Source organism: Fulmarus glacialis, unplaced genomic scaffold (genome assembly GCF_000690835.1).
Source record: "Fulmarus glacialis isolate BGI_N327 unplaced genomic scaffold, ASM69083v1 scaffold758, whole genome shotgun sequence".
NCBI lineage: Eukaryota > Metazoa > Chordata > Aves > Procellariiformes > Procellariidae > Fulmarus > Fulmarus glacialis.
In genome coordinates this window covers 188,605-206,939 of record NW_009228777.1, presented here as the reverse complement: position 1 = coordinate 206,939, position 18,335 = coordinate 188,605, and the positions used below count along the sequence as shown (strand labels likewise).

Genomic DNA, 18,335 nt, shown 5'->3' with positions numbered 1-18,335 from the left:
GCATTCCTGAAACCAGTGCCCTGCTCCCAGCATTGCTGTCTCTGCAGCATGGTGGAAACAGAGCAAAAGAGTCTGGGATACACCTGAGGAGGCTGAGCTGTGAAGGAGTGAACATGAAGGAATCTGTGAGGACCCGTTGGTTTCAGTGACTCAGCGTTTCTCTGGCTGGTTGCAATGTCCATCCTTCTTGTGTCCTGGAGATGCTGTAAGTGGTTCTCCACCTTGGGCCCCAAGTTTTGAAGGTTTCTCATGCTGGCTTAATGTTGTTCATTCTTGGGCTGCTGTGGCCAAAAGGGAGGGAAATTAAACTTATCCCATAACCCCCATATGGGAGGAGTCCAACATTTAAGGTCTAGGCAACTTTTGAAGAGATTTGCTCTCTTGGCGAAGATTACCGTTCTGCTCATTGTCCTTGGCTATCCACTATTCCAGTTTTCCCTAAGCTGAGTAACACCAAATCCCTCTCCTCACTCATATCTTCTGAGAAAGCCTAGCCAGCAAGAGGTTGATGCTAAAAAGATGTAAAATGTGATAAAGCAGCTGGAACTCTCCCTGAACCTGTCACCACCTGTTCCCACACTCCTAGCAAGACAGTCTTCTGTGCTGAGGTGCACTGTGGTTATCTGTCAGTGGAACAACCTTCAGGCTTCAAAACCCCAGTACCTGCCTGGAATCTGGACAGAGCTTTGCTGACAGCAACTGCTGCCTGACTGCTTCCTCTTAGTCCTAGCCCTACAATGATGTGACCCTCACAAAGTATGCCATAGACTTGAACATCCTTAGGCTTTGGTAGGTTCGTGATCTTCAGTTGTATTATATGGCTTAGAACAGTTCCCGTCTCTGTTCCTTCCTTGCCCTACCCTGTATTGGAGTAGCGTAGTGCGAGCACCATCCTACGGGCTGGGAAAATAGATTGCTTCATCAGCAGCCACTTTGGATAGGAAGAGCATTTCTTCATGGGCATTGCATAGCTTTGTTTGGAGGAGTTCTGACACCCACCTAGATCTGCTTGGCTTCTCTGCCCATTTCTTCTCCTACATGTGGTGGAGGCATATGATAACTCTCTGTTGCAAAGGGGACTTGCTCCTCTCAAGCCTGAGTATGACACCTTGCCAGGGCCTGTGTTTCTCTAAGAGCAGAACTGTGTCATGAATCTTTTTATGCCCTGAGGGCACTCCCTTTACTTCTGGGGTGCAGGCTGGAGCTAGAGCGATGTAGTGTCCCATGGTCCCTCGTGCAGCTCTGACCTGTAGAACTATGGGGCTAATGGGGTGGCCAAGGGCTTTCTCATACTAACATCTACTCTGCAGATGGACTTGGTAACGCACCTCTGTTCTGCTCACTTGGTTTTTGGGGAGGAGAGACTATTTTCTGCTAGTATTTGCAGTAGGTACAAGGGAACACATAGGAAAAGCCACAGTTTTTGTTGAACGCTCACCCAGGCAACTTTCAGCTGAATGAACCGGAATTTGAAAACAAACCCCTTCTTTTCCCCACATCCCAATTTGTAGTTGGAGGTAAGTAATCACCCTCATGTGAACCTTGGCGTCCTTGACAGCTAGCGCTAGTCCTCACTCATACTTTTAGTATTAGACAGCAAGGTTGTGCAGGGAGCAGCACTGGTGCCGAGAGGATATTAAACTGGAAACACTAACCTGTGTAGCAAGTTATTCCTTTGCCCCAAGTGGCCATCAAGTGAGGCTTTAAAGTATTGGTTAGATACTGGCAGAGAAGCAGCTGCTGTTTGGAGTATTTCCATGTGGGAGAGAGGGAAAGTAAAGAAAAAGAAAGAATGGATGTTTACAAGCTTATATTGTGCATGAAACATCCCATGTGATCATCTCCATGAGCAGCCTTGGGCCGAATTTATCCTTTGTGCGGCTCGCTGACATCAGTGGCATTACTCATACATCAAGGACATACATATCCTTGTAGGTCTTATTTTAGCTTTTCTCAGGAGGGCTAGATTTAGAGCTGACTGCTGCGAAAGAAGGCTGAAAGATTCGAGGGAGGAAAGTTTCAGCAGCCGAAAGGAAGATGTTGTTTTCTGTGTGGGGAGTAGCTGGGAGCCAGGAGACCTGAATGGTGAGTATCATCTTTGATCAGTAAGGGAAGTGTTTTGCCATGCATCCTGCTGAGAAATGGAGCCTCAGAAGGATGGTAGCTACAGAGTTACTCATGAAAAGTGTGAACAAATAAAGGAGGGTTAAGGACAAAGAAGGGGGAAAGAGGACAGGTTGTGCCCAAGGTCCTGATCCAAGAGAATTTGATGTAAAATTCAGTCACCCTATGGCTACATGGAGACAACATTGTATGGAGAGGAGCCTTTTTCTCTCCACCTGTGTATGTTTTTCTTCAGCCTTGGGTTTTGGGGTTTGGGGTTTTTTTGTGGCTTGTCATTGTTCTGCTAATGGCTCTACTCGTATCTCTGAGCTATGGTGTGGTCAAGCCGACAAATCTCGGTCCCATTACAATTGCTGTCTACCAAGCATACAGCTCATTAAAATATGCAAATCTACAAGTTGACACTTGTGATTCAGCAGAGAACATGCGTTATTTGGATGACATGTTAGCAGAAACTCATTTTTTTTCCCCTTCCTTTCTGGGAGTCTGATTTCCAAACTTACAAATCTCTAAAATAAAATACCGTGAAAATTAGGTGGCGTAGGAGAGCAGGAGGTGATGAGCATGTGTCCTCTTCCTCTCTGCTAACATGTGCAGAACACAGTGCTGGCAGCACAAGGGGATACTGGGGGCATGTGCCTCAGTTTCCTTGTAGTTGAAGGTGGAGTCGTAGGGCTGCTGAAAATGTAGAATTGGATCAGTTGGTCCCATCTTGTCAAGTGGGATCTTTACATTTAATCCCAATCAGTCTCAAAGTGGTTCTGGGAGGAGAACCCCTCTGGGGTTTTCCCCATGCTTCCTTGGTGTTCAAACATTGGTGTCTGGTGCAAAAGCCCAAGAAAATGATCCCTTTTTTAGCAGGAGGGCAGCCCTTGGGGAGCAGTGTGCCCTGGGTGGATAGAGAAAGTATGCTCCCTGCAGGGCTATTGCTTGTGTCCTTGCAAGTGAAGTGACTGATAACCATGGATCCAATCGTCTGGTGCAGCAGCTGCGAGGGGGTTGGAAGGAGCATTTTCTGTAAAGGGAGAAAACAGAAAAGAATATGATCAGTTTAGGAGTGGGTGATAGGGATGCAGTGAGTAGAAGTTGGTGAAGACGAAAAGTCAGTACAGACCTTGAAAAGAAGAAAATACACAGAGGACGTTTTAATAGGAAGAGAGAGAAATTGTACATACCTTTCGGTGTTTTTCATCTCGTGTTCCCATGGCACCCCACGAGACTTACTCCTGTCTAGGAGGTGACTCTCCATCTCAGCTCTTTGATCTTGTCCCGACTTCTACTCTCACCCCTTGACTTGAAGGTTTGTCGTGTCCTTTGTGTGGGCACCTCACAGCCATGGGCTTAGCCCCATGATTTCAGGAGGGATTTGGGAAGTGGAAAGTGGGAGCAGAAGAAATGATGATGGAGCAGTTTCCTGGAATCCTTCTGACCTCTCACTGAAGTAGAGAGCAGTGATTTGGGGTGTGGGGTGTCATTGGGGAAGGTGAAGCAGCCCACTGGTCTGAGAGGCATGTGGCAGGCAGGCAGTTTGCTCAAGGACCACATGGGATCTGCAAACTAGAGGGTGCTTTCTATTCTCTGAAGGTTGTGTGGTGAGCGGGAGAATTTTGGCTTCTCCCGTCTGTTCCCTTTAGATATTGTATGTGTTACCTGCCCTCTGATCAGCTCTTAACTCAGCAGTTGTCATCAGCCAAATGTGTGGGAGCTTCCCCTCTCCTCTGTGGTGCCTGGAGCACCATCTGCTCTGCAGGCTGTACGTGCAGACCAAGCTTCACTAACAACTTCTGCGTCCCTCCTTACCTTCCTTCCAGATCTAGATGAACCTGTTCTCACCGTTCACCAGACCATCAGCGATGTACGTGGCAGCTTCTACCAGGAGAAGACTGTCTTCCTCCGCTGCACTGTCAACTCCAACCCACCAGCTCGCTTCATCTGGAAACGGGGAGCTGAGACGCTTTCCCACAGTCAGGACAATGGTGTGGACATCTATGAACCCCTCTACACACAGGTGAAAAAAACCAAACCTCTTCCAGCTTGTGTTGAGTGTCTTGCTGATGCAGGGCAATCTGTTGGGGATGGTGTTTCTTTCCCCGTGTGGATTACGACGCTGGGGAGAGTGGGGTGGCCACTGCAAGGAGCACTGTCTCCAAAAGGGCTGGTAGAGCCTATTTCTGTACGCGGGTTCCCAGGGGACAAGAGGAGCAGAGCAGCAGGAGGGAGCATGACAGCCTAGAAGTCCCTTCCCCTTTTTGGGACTGTCCCTGAGAGCAGGTCACAGCTCCCCTAATGAGGTTGCATGGCTGTTGGATGGCTGAGACTAAAATCCAAGCAAACAATCCCAAGATTGGGTCTCCTCTATCTCCCATTACTAATTTTTTTTCCTTAATTGAGTGCCCGAACTCCATAAATCAGGGGAATTGCTTCCTGTTTAGCAGTGTGAGTGAATGGCAGGAATTGCTGTGGGATCCATGAGGCAAATGATGAAGAGCTTTTCCTAATGGCCATAAGTAACAGAGGCAGCCCAACTGCCTGGGCACTTTCTGACTGTCGTCCTGTGACAGGATGTCCACATCCTTTCTGCTTCTCCTGCTTGCCCCTCGGAACGCCACTTTCTTCGCAGTAATTAGCCCACCAACGCAGTGGGAGACGGAAGGGAATTTTTCTTTTGCCAAGGCACTCTGGGCCTGTTATCCTAAGCTGAGCTGCGGCTCTGAATGTCCCTCAGATGCTAACCAGCCCCAGCGCTTGCAGCAAGGCCGTTCGGCAGCACGGGCAGTGATGGGCGGGAAGGGAGGGCTGAAAGGGCCGCTCCCCAGGGCACCCGTTTCATCCCACGCACCTCCTCGCGCTCCCAAAGCTTGGCCCTGAGCGCGTTCTGGCCGAGTTTGATTTCTGAGCGATGCTGCAGGCAACCTTTCAGTTAATGTAGTCGTGTTCATATTTTATTGAAACACGCCACCTCTGTAGGTCGTGGGAATGGGCAGCCAAACGGAAACGTTCGGGGGGATGAGGAGAGAGAAGAGAGCTGCAGGTTAGCGGCAGATTTGCAGAAACGCGGTAGGCCAGCGCTGCTGCTGGGCCCTGAAGAGAGCTTCGTCTAGTCCAAAATGTGGCATCCAACCAGGACATCCCTGGCCTTAGAGGAAGCCACCATGGGCTCTTCCATCTTTCATTAAGCTCCGTGTAATTAAGAGGAGACATTGCTTAATGAGAGGACGTCTTCGGACTTGAGGTATTTTCTTCAGCTGAATAAGGCATCTGGCAGAGTTTCACCATGTTGCAGCATTAACCTGTGAATGACCCAGCATCCTGCAGCTCCTGTCAGGCAATGTTCCCACCACGATGGGTCATTCCCAGCTCTGAGAGAGGGTGTTAGGACTGCGTTCCTCACACAGGCACGCTCTTAGCGTCCTCTCCCTAGCACCAGCATAAACCTGTGAGTTTGGGTTGGTAAGAGTTGAAGTTAACAAAAACACACCTCTGCAACACTATTGGGAGGGGGAGATCTTGCTGGAGCTCAAATGCACTACGTTTAACAAAGCACCCTTTGCAGGGGTTTGTAATATTGTCTTAGAGATGAACTGGTATCAGTGTCAGGTTTGGGTAGGCTTTTACATTAAAAAGGAGGTGAAGACTTTACTGTTTATGCTTTTTAAAACTTATTTACACTGAAGGTTTATGCACATTTACCCAACATTTACTAATCAATAAACAGGATACATATGACACTGTAAGTAAATTGTTGACATGCACATTGTAAATGCCATCATTTGTGTGGCATAGCAACAAATCTCAGGGGACAGGACTTTCATAGGGTTATTGGTCTCCTAGGTATTTATCTTTCTAATTTACTCAGTTCAGATCCTTGTTCTTTGCATATTAGCATGCCTGAGCTCATCGTCCAGTCCCTTGAGGTTGTCCTCAGGAGGATTTGTCGTGCCGACACCTTCTCATATTTGCAGGCAGTTATGGAGTGGTTTCTCCAAAAGAGATTTAGACAAACACCAGGAGAACAACAGCGACAAGCTGTCGTGGGAAGACATACGAGTTGCAGGGTGTACAAACCACAAGATGCATCTCAGAGCTTTCCACATTCCATAAATAAAAATCTACAGAATGCATCTATTGTTAATTTAACATTCTGTTTCTATAACAAGCCAGTAACTAATGGAGTGCCAGGGAGTGATTTTGTTTGTTTGTTACCATAGTATGAGAAAAGGCTATCAAAGTCCGTGCAGTCACTCTGGATTTACACCAACATAAATGAGATTAGAATCTGGAGAAGAGAGATCAGAAAGTTTTGGGGGGTTCTTTGAGTAGTTCTCTGAATTATCTTTTTCTCTGCTGTAGTGCAAATTTTTACAGCGTAACTGTTGAACTTCTCATATTTAGGCCAGCATTAATGCCTGAATCTGCTCTGATTTGGTTTTGCAATGTTGAGACTCCAGTGACGTCCCTTGGGTTCCTACCGACATCTTGGTGTGAGATCTCAGGGTCTCTTCTGGCATGTTTAAGGTTTTTCAAGTTCCGCAGGATGATTCTGATGGCAGTTGACGAGAAATTAGGCCTAGACCCATTCCGCAGTGCTTTCAGGGTTAGATGTCAGTCGGTTGCTGGGTGTTTTGAGAAATCCTGGAGGTGGGGTTACCACTGCAAACATTTTGTGTCCCCTTTATATATAGCTAGGGGGGGCTTGGAGTCTGCACGGTTCCGTGAGCTTTCGATGGGAGCTGCTGGTAGTCTGTAAACTTTGGGACAGGTTATGGGCTTGCAATGATGAGCTGTGCTTTGTACACCTGTGTCTTTTTTCCCCGCTTTTTTCCCAACTCCCAGGGTGAAACCAAAGTCCTGAAGCTGAAGAATCTGCGGCCCCAGGATTACGCCAGCTACACGTGCCAGGTGTCCGTCCGCAACGTCTGCAGCATCCCTGACAAATCCATCACCTTCCAGCTCACAAACACCACAGGTAAGAGAGGACGCAGGGGGTCCTCCGACCCCTCGCCTGCTCAACAGCCATTACCCCTCCAGGAGGGTAACACAGCGCCCTGTCCAGGGCCTGCAGCACCTCGCGTTCATGTACATGGCTGCTAGGATTACAGATCCTTCACGCAGAAGTTTTGTTGCCAGGGATGCTCTAGTTTCTTGTAGCTGTGCATATAGCCGGTGCCTTGGCCAAGCCTGCCGTGAGATCATTAAAACAGACTACGTGTAGGTGTTGAGGCACTATGTAGTTTTTAATCCAGACGCTGGTTTATTTATTTATAATTCTAAGTGACTTTAAAAATAGATTCGATACAGTCTAGAGCGGGACAGATGCTGCAGGAGTTCTTACAAATAATTCATTCGTGTGTGACTCTGGCCTGGTTTGCCAGGCTGCACTCTCAGCACCTCCCAGCTAACGGGCTCCGCTGGTGCCGATGTTTGTGGAAAACAAATCTCTCTGGTGCCTTCCCAATAAATGAATTTTACAGTGATATTCATACTGGCAGTGCTTGAGTGTGCCTCCAGTTGTGAACGGAATCAGTTTGGTGACTCTTGCTTGACCTGCAGTAACTGACCGTTAACTGAGTATATCGTGTACCAAATACTTGCAAGAACGTGACTGCAACCTGTCCATTAAAAAAACCCAAAACAAAACCATACCAACAAAAAAACCTCACCCACAAAGCCCCACATGTGTTGAATAGTTTCAAATAATAAGTAAATGTCAAGAAATCGCTTCCAGCTCTGGGGTATTCCATGATCAGAAAGAAAGGCATTGTAGGTGTTTGAATTATTCACCTCTCTAATGTAAAACAAAGCAGTTTGCATCCCTTGTGTCATCTTTGTGCAGTGGAAACAGAACTCTTTTGATGTTGCCAACTGTTGATGGGATATTGTTGATACTGTATAAATTATGTTTATCGATCTGACTTGAGCCCAAGGTGCCGAACAATAGTTGCATCATTTTATGAAGAAAGAAGAAAAATAATGAGCTTAAGAAAGTGAACTAATGTCAGAAAAAAATATTCTCTATGTAGTAAGATCTCGGAACATGTCTCGAGCAACTCACACCACTGGCTGAATTTCTCTTAGGATGAGACTGTAGCGAATACTGGAATATTCCCTTTAAAAACTTACCTCGTGCTTATGATGAAGAAAGGGATCTCATAAAGCTCTTCTTCCCTGTTGTGTCTTTACCTTTGAAGAGTTAGAAAATCAAATTTCTCTTCATGTCCACTCCCCCCTGCCAGCCAAAGCACAGGGAAACTATCCTTCGTTTCAGTCCAGCCCCTTTACTGAGTGAATGGGGAAAATGTATTTTCAGGTTGTAGCCAGATCAGAAGCCAGTGATATGGCTGAATTTACACCAACCTTTTAGGTACTTACCTAAGCTCTGAACCTACACCACGTAGCACATACATCTAGTTCTTTTTTCCTGTTGTTTAGTTATAGATGCATATTTATACATAGTTACAGTGGAGCCTGACACTAGAAGCTCAAAGAGGCTGTGGAAAATGTGTTCCTAGCAAATTGTATTAAAAGCTAGTGGTGAAAACGAAGCTGGCATTGTGGTGTGAGGAGGGTTTGTGTTAAATAACACAAGTATATTTAACATGAAATATTATCTGGCTTACTTGCCCTGTAGGTAGTATTGGGCATAGGTGAGAAAATATTTAAAGAAAAATCTTTAGTTCTCTCCTTTTTTGCATAGGTCTTTTCTTTCCCTCTTGCACTCGTGCTTTAGCAGCCTCCGTAGCCTTGGCTGTGCCCAGAATCCTGAGCAGCTTCGCTCAGGATGCCTTCGTCTTTGCAACTGAGGGCCTAAAGGGTACCGAGGTGCATGGAAATCGATCTCTTAAATATTTATAGACCCAAGTACTACAGACGTCAAGGGGAATTGGTGGGTCAGGTCATGTCAGGCCAAGGGAATCTTCTCTTCCCAGTTCATTTGCTGTTCCTCAGCTGGCTGACTTTGGCTCCCCTGGCAGTGGCCTTTGGGCAGATCGTAGTCTCTGGCAAGGAGATGTCCTTCTCCCGAGCTCTGTGTCAGCAGCTTGGCCCTTGCAGCAGGGGATGGGTTCTTGGTCTGCAGCCTTAATGGGAAGGAGGTTTCCCCTGCTCCTTCTCTGTCCTGCTGCCATTGTGTGGCTCTAGAGCAGCGGGTTGGGTCCGCAGAGCCACAGGATGAGCTCAGCACCGGGCTGTTGTCACCTGCTCCAGCAGGGTCAGGCTGATGTTTTCCCCTTCCTCAATTTCTGCAAAATTAAGCAGCGCAGCTGGTTAACTCTCCTGCAGTTTTACTGCAGCAAATTGGACTTCAAAGGGAATTGAAAGCGACTCTTTGTTTGTAATGGTCCCCTTGCTGCTCGGCAGACTCCGCCAGCAGGTTTTCAGAGCCAAGAACAAAAGAAATTGCCACAGGTTACAAATAAATGAGATTCATCTCCTGTATAACAATGTCTGCAGACTGTTAACCTCTGTCTGTTGACAGGAGTGGGAGTGGGAGCCCAGGCAGAGTGCCACAGTCAGGGCTCCGTTTTGGGGCACATCATGGGAGCTTGCTGCATGGAGCTGTGCGGGTGGCAGCTTTGCAGTTTCCCTGCCTCCCTCTTGCATGCACACACAACGTGCAGGCAGTGCTTGCACCGGCATGTCACTTCTTTTTCCATGTTATCTTGCCCAGAACATGTCACTGCTGGGCAAGATGAGTGCTGTTCAGATATGTGCACATCAAACGCCGCAAGATCCCTCTTAACCAGAACCTGCAGGACCTCCCCAACTCTGACATCTTCTCCCTGGACATAGGCTGGTCTCAGCCTTTCTCTGGCTCTGACGGGGTTGGGTAGAGATTCCGAGGCAAGATGCTGCATCTGTCAGCTTGTCTGTGTCCTGTGAACCTGAGACCAGTTCCATGTCAGAGGGCAGGAACAGCTATTTGGTATCAGCTACGCTCATGTGGCAGCCTGTTAGTGATAGGAATGTGTCCTGCCGGACCACAGTGAGTTGAGCTATTGCGTTCCTGGGCTTCACTGGGTCTCATGACACCACCTGGAGCTTGGAGAGGATGTACAAATCCTTCCTTTGCCGATTAGTGCACATTATCCCTTGCACACCGTTTCCGAGACTCCAGCAAAGGGACCTGTCAAAATCTCTGAGTGCAGGCTGTGGCCTCCCGAAATTCAAGGACTCCAACCACTGGCCTCAAAATGACCAGTGTGGGAAGCAGAGGAGCCACCTTCTTCCTTAGGCACAGCTGGCCACCTCTGCCACAAGTAGCATGCGCCGTGGCCAGGGAGAGGACATTTGATTCAGTGCACCAAAGCAATATCCCAGCATGGCAGTAGTTGCGCTGCTAAGTTATGGCGCCGGTGCAGAGGAGAGAGCAGTCCTCCTCGCCTTGTTTGTGTGGGCTGTAATTCAGAGATCCAACACAAATCCAGCACAGCTCATTAACGCAGGGTCCAGGGAGAGAAGAGGCAGAAATAATGATGCTGTTAAATCAGGCTTCATGAATATGGAACAATGTCTTATTTTGCATTATTATGGCTGTTACTTAAAACATGCTCCCCGCCTTTGTGCTGGGGACTGCTACTTTCTCAGCTCTGTCTGGATGGAACCAGTGATGGTGCCAACAAGGGCTTTTAAAAGGCTTTTCATGGGACGAAATAGAGAATACAAAGGGAAGTTTTTTGGATCAGTTCCTGGAGGAGGATTTAGTGAGAAGGGTGCAGAAATAAAATAAACCAAAACAGGTACTAGGGTATTGAAAGGACAGGTTGTCTAGACATTTTGAATCAGTCCCAGTTGTTCAGTTGTGCATGAAAGACAATCTCCGGGACCTGGTCTATAGCCTCCAGGTCTATAGAGAAGTGTATTTGACACCTGTGGACGTGAAGGAGGTTAAGAGCGAGTGCAGAGCTGCTGTTGATGGTCTGTCATGGTGCAGGCAGGTCCTGGTCCTCTCTGTCAGGTTCTGAGCTGCAGGGGCCAGCTGCCTGGCAAAGGCTTTGCCTCTCAAAGACATCTAGTTGGGTGCAAGAGATGGAGAGGCGTATCATAGGATAGCTGAGGTCTTTTTTTAATGGTACACCTTCCCCAAAACTCCTTCTTGGGATGGCAACTCTGTATGACAGGAGTGGTTTAATCCCAGCAGTTCTCAAATGCAAACAGCTGTTGGGTTCAAGCAGGCTCCTCTGAGCCTGTCCTTTCTCCTTCACCTCTCCATCAGGGTGGAGCTCTGGTGGTCAGGTAGAAGGAGCAGGCTGTGACTGGGCATACACCTGGTGCTCTGCCTGACCTTCCCTTGGGATTGTGAGAACCATCCAGGAAACACTGACATCCCAGTGAGCTTCCCAGCATGCTTTGGATCGGGTCCTGAGATGCTAAACTCAATCCATGAATGCAACTTCCCATGCCTTATGACAATGCATCTCTCGTTCTCCTGCTTTTTTTTTGTTTTTCTTTTCTTTCTTTCTCAGGGCTCCGTCCAGTGTGCTGTGTCTGCCCAAGGCATAAGCAGACTAGCTGTGATTCATACAATAGTGTTGCAGCAAAGGAGATACAGGTGCTCTGGTAGGAGCTACCAGCTGAGCCTTTTCTCCAGCGATGCTTCTGCAGGGCCTGTCTAGAGCCAGGGGAGTTAACATACAGGGAGAACAGAAGGCACTGTGGTGTCTGCGGGGGAGTGGGCTGGGTGCAGTGCAGGTAAGTAACGCAGAGCCACAGCAGCTTTCCGTTGCCCTTCTGCCTTGCTGCAGTTGTTTGCATCGGGAGTCAAGAAGCCTCTAGCCTTGGGTTTTCCACTGCCAAATTTTGTCTGGTTGCCCCTCTTACCTGCGCAAAGGGGGTTCATCAAGCTTTTCTTCTGACCTGAGTCCTAAGCCTAGAGAACCTGCACTAAACACTGCTAAAATATCATACCTAGCTTGTGCCCCAAGCATAAGCACTAGCAGTGCAGTGTTTTAGGTATGATCTCCATTCTGGGGCAGTGTGAGGTCCTGCCTGCAGTGTTTCCTAGCCATAACAGAGCAGGGTGCTCTAACTCAAAGACATGGTAATGATAATGCTTTAGGTTCGCAAACACCTTGTATTTGTAATGAATTCATGGATCCCTCCAGCTTTCCCTCCTCAAACCAGCCATCTTCAAGAACAAATCCTAGAAGGTATGAAGCTGTGCACAGGCAAGTGGGTGGGTCTTTTTCAAGCTCTGAAGTGTCCCTCTTTGTACTCTTCCAGCCCCACCTGCTCTGAAGCTGTCTGTCAATGAGACACTGGTGGTCAACCCTGGTGACAACATCACTATGCAGTGCTCTCTGATGGGCGGTGATCCACAGCCAGAGGTGGTTTGGTCTCACTCTCCTGGGCCAATGCCTCCCAACAGCCTTGTGCAAGGAGGCAACCTCACTATCTGGAGGATCCGCGTTGAGGACTCAGGCTACTACAATTGCACGGCCATCAACAACGTGGGGAACCCAGCAAAGAAGACAGTGAACCTGCTGGTGCGGTGTAAGTTGCTCTTTTTCTCAGAGCATGGGATTTCAGGGTGGAGGGGCTAGATTTGCATTTCTCCTGGCTGTTCTTGTACAGTTGAGGGTGAATGTGATACTTAGAAGAGATTAGTATTCTGGAGAAGCTGCTGTGCAAGCTTCTTTGGTCCCAGACCAGCAGCTGTGCTAACACTGCTTGCAGCCTCATCCTGGGCTGTAGCACTGTCCTGGGCTAGAGAATGATCCCAGACTGCCGGATGTGAGGCCCTGGGAATCTGTTGTGGGAACATAACTGGGGGAGCTCTTGAGGCAGGTTTTGCATGGAGATGTTGCCTTCCTGAGGAGCAAAGAGCTGTTGTCCTGTCCCAAGACACTTTTCTGTCCCTAACCAGTTTTGTACTTGTGTTCATCCCAGCCATGAAAAATGCCACGTTCCAAATCACACCTGATGTGATCAAAGAGAGCGAGACCATCCAGTTAGGGCAGGACTTGAAGCTCTCGTGCCACGTGGATGCTGTCCCCCAGGAGAAGGTTGTCTATTCCTGGTACAAGAATGGGAAACCAGCCAGGTTCTCAGACCGGTTGCTTATCACCAGGAATGACCCCGAGCTCCCACCTGTGACCTGCAGCTTGGAGATTATTGACCTGAGGTTCAGTGACTACGGCACCTACCTGTGCGTGGCTACCTTCCAGGGAGCACCCATTCCTGACCTCAGTGTAGAGGTGAACATCTCCTCAGAGACAGGTGAGCCTCTCTGTGGCAGCTGGGGACCCCAGGAGAGTGGTTGGCATCACTAGCTGCCCCCCACCCCCATCCCTCTAGCTTTTTTGAAGGACCTCACATGAGTGTCTTGAATCCCAGTGGGAAAAAGTATCACATCCTCAGGCAAGCATTTGGCTGAGACTGGAGATGGATAATAGTTACAGATCCTCTGCCAGATGCGTTATGCACCAAGCAGATCTTCCTTTATGTTTTCTCTTTATGAAAAGTCCAAAGTGCAGTCCAGTCAAAGCTACAGAGACAGGTTTAGAGTGTGATTGTTCAAAGCTTCCAAATTGTGAAGGAAGGAAGAAAGAGGGGGTGGTATTTCACCAAACTTCAAACGTCCCTTTGCTTAGAAGGGAGTAAAAGAGAAAGCAAGCTGCTCTTTCCTCTCTTTGGCATTGCTTATGAGGAATGTCCCTTTTTTCAGAGCTGTGGCCAGGAGACTGGTATCATCTGTCATAGCAAATTGTATGAAGAGCTTCAATGTTTACTGGATTGCAGTTGCAATCTGTCTTGAGCACTCTCTGTAGGAGTCCAAGTGTTAGAAATGCCTCCTCCCTTTAAAATCAGGGTCAAAGCTTCACCCCGTGGCTTGGTGAGGACAGGACTAATCCGTAAGTGTGTTTGTCAGTCACCTTGAGGACTGAAATGCAGGGTCTCAGGGCTGCCTTTTTGCTTCTGGGGAAGTGGTGGGTCCAGCTCTGCTCTCCATTACATCCATGTCACCTTGCTGCCTTTCCAGGACTTTAAGGGTATGGCACAAAGCAGCATTGGGCTAGTAATCTGGTGAGGACTCCCGAGGGGGCCAGCTGCCCACAGATTTTGTCCTGAACCTTCATGTAAAGTTCTTTCTCAGTCCCTGCTTGTGCTGGATCCATTGATCAGGCTGATCCCAGTCTTGATTCTGGACATTGCTCATTTCAGCCCCCCAGCAGAAGGTGCTGTGACTGCTTTTGATGCTTTGGGAAGCCCCTGTCTCCCAGCAGAAACACTGGGGCCAGCCTGCTCCCAATGGGACTGTGCCCAGTGCTCATTAGCAGCCTGGAGACCGAGCCCTGACCGTGCCATGGACCTACTAAACAGCAAAGGGTGGTGCTTCCCTTCTGCTGGCCGCCCTGGCAAGTTGGGCTCTCTCTGTGCCAGCAGACACCATCCCCCTTGTACCAGCAGGGAGTAAAACCTGGGGAACCCCCCAATCCTGGTGCAAAGCCAGCTCTCCCAACCTTGTGCAGCTGCTGCCGCCAGGAGCAATCCTTTTTGCCCAAGATCACTAGATGGCAGAGTGCATTTGTGTTTAAGACTGCAAGGGTAGGAGGCGGCGAAGGGCTGGGAGACCCTGGATGATCCCACCAAAAGGCTGAGCAGTGTCCGTTGGTGCAGGTGTTGGTCCAGGTGCCAGCTGGCTGCTGCCTCAAAGGAGGTGTCTGTGGTGGCAGGTTGCCCCGTGCTCTGGCCCGGCCGGTGGAGGGTGAGCCCCACATGCTCGTGTGGATGCTGCTGACGGGGAAGGACAGGAGGGCAACCTGGAGCGTTTTGACGCCTCTCTTTGGCATCCTGGGCCAGCGGGACTGCTTTGTGACACAGGGAATGAAAATGGCCGTCCCCACTGGAGCAGCTTCATGCAGCGGCTGAGGCTGTCCAGCGTGCGGCATCCCCACGAACAGACATGAGCCGTCTCTGACATGTGGTTCCCGCATAAAAACCCAGCGGGTTTTCCCCAGACCGCAGGATCAAAGCAGGAGGGCGGCATGTTTCCCTGCTGAGCGAAGCCGGAGCTCGCCAAGGTGGCTGCTTCCACTGAGCAGCTCTGAGGAGATAGCTTTAATTAAAAAAAAAATCTTCAAATGCAATTTACAGCTTTTCCCCATGGAGAAAATTGCCTCTCGCCAGGCGAGCAGCTGCTGGCAGTGCTGGGTGCCGAGAGTGTTGTCGTCCCTTCACGCTGTGCGGGACAGGGTGTGATGAGATTCCCCAGCCCACAGGAGACCTGCAAATTGAAAATGTGGCCTCCCTGTTGCATGGGGAGGTCACTGCAGAGAGAGATTGGGCTGGAGCCATCCTAAATTTGCTCTTAAAGCAGCTGTGGGCTGTAACGTGTGCAATTACTGTAGCACACTCCTTTGCTGGAGTTGAATTGAGCTAACGTTGGTCAGACCAGCTTGTTACAGCCTCTGTAGTTCTAAACTTTGATTTAAATGGAAACGAAGTATGTGGCCCTTGCAGTTATGGAAGTGTCAATTCAGCAGGAAGGGCTGAAAGAGGAGCTTTCAGAAAATGATTACGGCCCTATTTACCTCAGTTGAACTGTTAACTCTGAAGCCTAATACAAATGAAATGTCAATATTACATGGGGTTTAGCACAAACATTCCCTTCCTCGGTTCTTGGTGGAGTTGGGGACGTGAACAGCAAACCTCTTCCCACCAACACCTCTGCACCCTTTAGCTGCAGTCATTGGGTTTCTTTTGAGCTTTGTTTATCAGCAAAGTTTTGTTTGTCTGTTGATAGCTGGATATTTCTGAGCATTACCGTGCCTCCAGATCTAACCCCGGCTCGGCAGCAGTTCTGTTGGGTGAGCTGTTCCCAGCCTGGCCTGGAAGGGATGCTAGAAGTGATCTTTGCTGGGACCCATCTCTTGCTCAAGTGAGCCAGAGATAACTAGTGCACTGTGAATCTCAATGTAAAGTAACCAAAGGCATTTAACAGAGCGGGCTCCTTGCTGTGGTTTAGGAGCAAACAGGGATCCTGGATGTCTGATAAGGCTGGACATGCGATCTGCATGCACTAACCCTAGAAGTCTTAGTTTCGGTCTGACCTGTATAATGGAACTAGATACCTTGGCAGATACACTTCTATTTCTTGGCTAAAAGACTGCTGTTCCATTTGGGAAATTCACTGACCAGAAGTGGAGAAATAGATCAAGGAGGCTTTTGCCTTTGGGTTCCTCTATGCTAGCCCTGCTGCTGGACAGCATTTTGCAACCAGAGGGGTGGGAGCTGGGAGAGTGTCCCAATACAGCTAGTACTTGCCGTTGGCATTGGGATACATTGTTGGATCTTCCTTGATGCCCTGCAGCTCCAGACCCTATAGGGTGACTTACGTGGGCAGTGTGTTCCTGTAGGGGTTGCACTGTGTCAAGTGGAAACCTTTGGAGTTCAGGACTGTTGGTGTGACTGGAACACAAGCATCTCAAGAACATTCCTTGCTTGCTGGAAACTCGCTGTAAAATGATTCTTGTCTCCCTTTCAGTGCCACCGACCATCAGTGTCCCTAAGGGTCAGTCCACAATCACCGTCCGGGAGGGGTCCCGGGCTGAGCTGCAGTGCGAGGTTCGAGGGAAGCCCAAGCCACCCATCATCTGGTCCCGGGTAGATAAGGAAACCCCCATGCCTTCAGGGACAATGACGATGGAGACATATGATGGGAAGCTGCGCCTGGAGAGCGTGAGCCGAGAAATGAGCGGTACCTATAAGTGTCAGACAGCCAGGTACAATGGCTTTAACATCAGACCCCGGGAAGCCCTGGTGCAGCTCAACGTGCAGTGTGAGTATAACCATACCGTACTGGAGCACCTGTCTGAATGCCTGTGTACACAGAAGCCTATGGGCTAAGCAGGGTTGACACACTCAGTGCTGCTTTCCGGCAGAGTTGACCTTTCTTACTGGGCTGAGCAGACACATCTCTTCTGTCTGGGGATCTTTGAACAGTTTATATTTAATTGGTCTGGCTACACAAGGCTAGGGGCAGGATACTGTACAGCCAGCATGTTGCAAGTGGAAGGGAGAGGTGTTGTGTGTGTTTGTATACAATGCTTTCCGTTTCCCTATCAGTGGATGAGTGCAGAACAGCAGCTTTACCAGGTGTGTGTTTGTGTGCATTACATATGTGTAAAATACCTTCAGGGTATGTCAGTAAGTTTGTAAAGTCAAGCACTCAAAAGGTAGCAAATGAATGTTAATTAGACCATTTCCACCCCACAACCCTTTCTTCAACTTAGTTAGCCCAGCTGTCATTTCTGGACATGCCTGAACCATTTTGCCTGAAAAGCAGTGCTAGGCAGACCCTAATAGGGACTGCATACTCCCAAATGGTTTCCATGCAATAAAGCTGTGAGTAACAGAAAACTGATTCTTAGCATATGGTGTATTAAGTGATTTCAGCGATGGGTGGTGCTCCCAGCCCCACTTGAAGGCGATATCTGTGCACAAAGGTGAACATAGAGGGAGGGATGCTGCTGGTGTCTGCGTTGGGTGACTGTCTCCGTCCTTTCCCTGCAGTGGTTTCTCCCTCCAGAGAAGTGAGTGCCTGCTCAGCTCCCATGCTGTTGAGGTCTGTTTTGACGTGCAGGGGTCTGTGCTCTCTCCTTCAAGACTTTGAATCGGACAGGGGGAAGGCAGCTGGGTAAAATGCCTTGGTCTGGAAGGAGCTGTGACTGTAGGAGTAGCCCTCCCTCAAACCTCGTCCCATCGGGATAGTGCGATTGCTGAACTCTGGCAGGGTCCTCTGAGCAGCGAGGATCTGGCAGGTGTGGGGTGGGTAGGGAGCAGGTTAATTTGCACCTAGGCACGCTGCCTCTGGGCTGTGACTGACGAGCCTCCACGCACAGCACAGCAGCTCTTATTAGACATGCCGCCACACTCCTCCCAGGCTTGCTCCTCAGGAAGAAGAGAAGTGAGACCGGAGCGGAGAACCTGGCTGAAGCCAACCGGACACACTGCTCACAGATGTGAGCTGCTGGGAGCACAGCAGTAACGGGGGTGTGTGAAATCCTGCAGGTCCTTTGAGTATTCGAAGATGCCCTTTTAAAATTATCTCTGTCCATTCAGGAGCATGGCAGGAATTAAATCACAGGATGGGGACAGGGAAATGTGTGCAGATTTCTATGCAGGTGAGTATGTGTGGAGAAGCTTCCCTTAAGCAGGGTGGAAATGTGCATCTTGGTTTAAGCTGTTTTGGAAGGCAGACTGGGTCAGGCATG

At 49.0% G+C, this 18,335-nt stretch overlaps 1 protein-coding gene across 1 annotated transcript in view; it reads left to right on the top strand.

Moving 5' to 3' along the window:
* Positions 1-18,335, top strand: part of MDGA1 (MAM domain containing glycosylphosphatidylinositol anchor 1) — a 94,871-nt gene that overhangs the window by 3,556 nt on the left and 72,980 nt on the right. Inside the window, exons 3-7 of the mRNA XM_009583583.1 lie at positions 3,936-4,132; positions 6,958-7,090; positions 12,343-12,612; positions 13,009-13,338; positions 16,607-16,900. Of these exons, the coding sequence (XP_009581878.1) occupies positions 3,936-4,132; positions 6,958-7,090; positions 12,343-12,612; positions 13,009-13,338; positions 16,607-16,900 (1,224 nt within the window). The remainder of the gene's footprint in view (positions 1-3,935; positions 4,133-6,957; positions 7,091-12,342; positions 12,613-13,008; positions 13,339-16,606; positions 16,901-18,335) is intronic.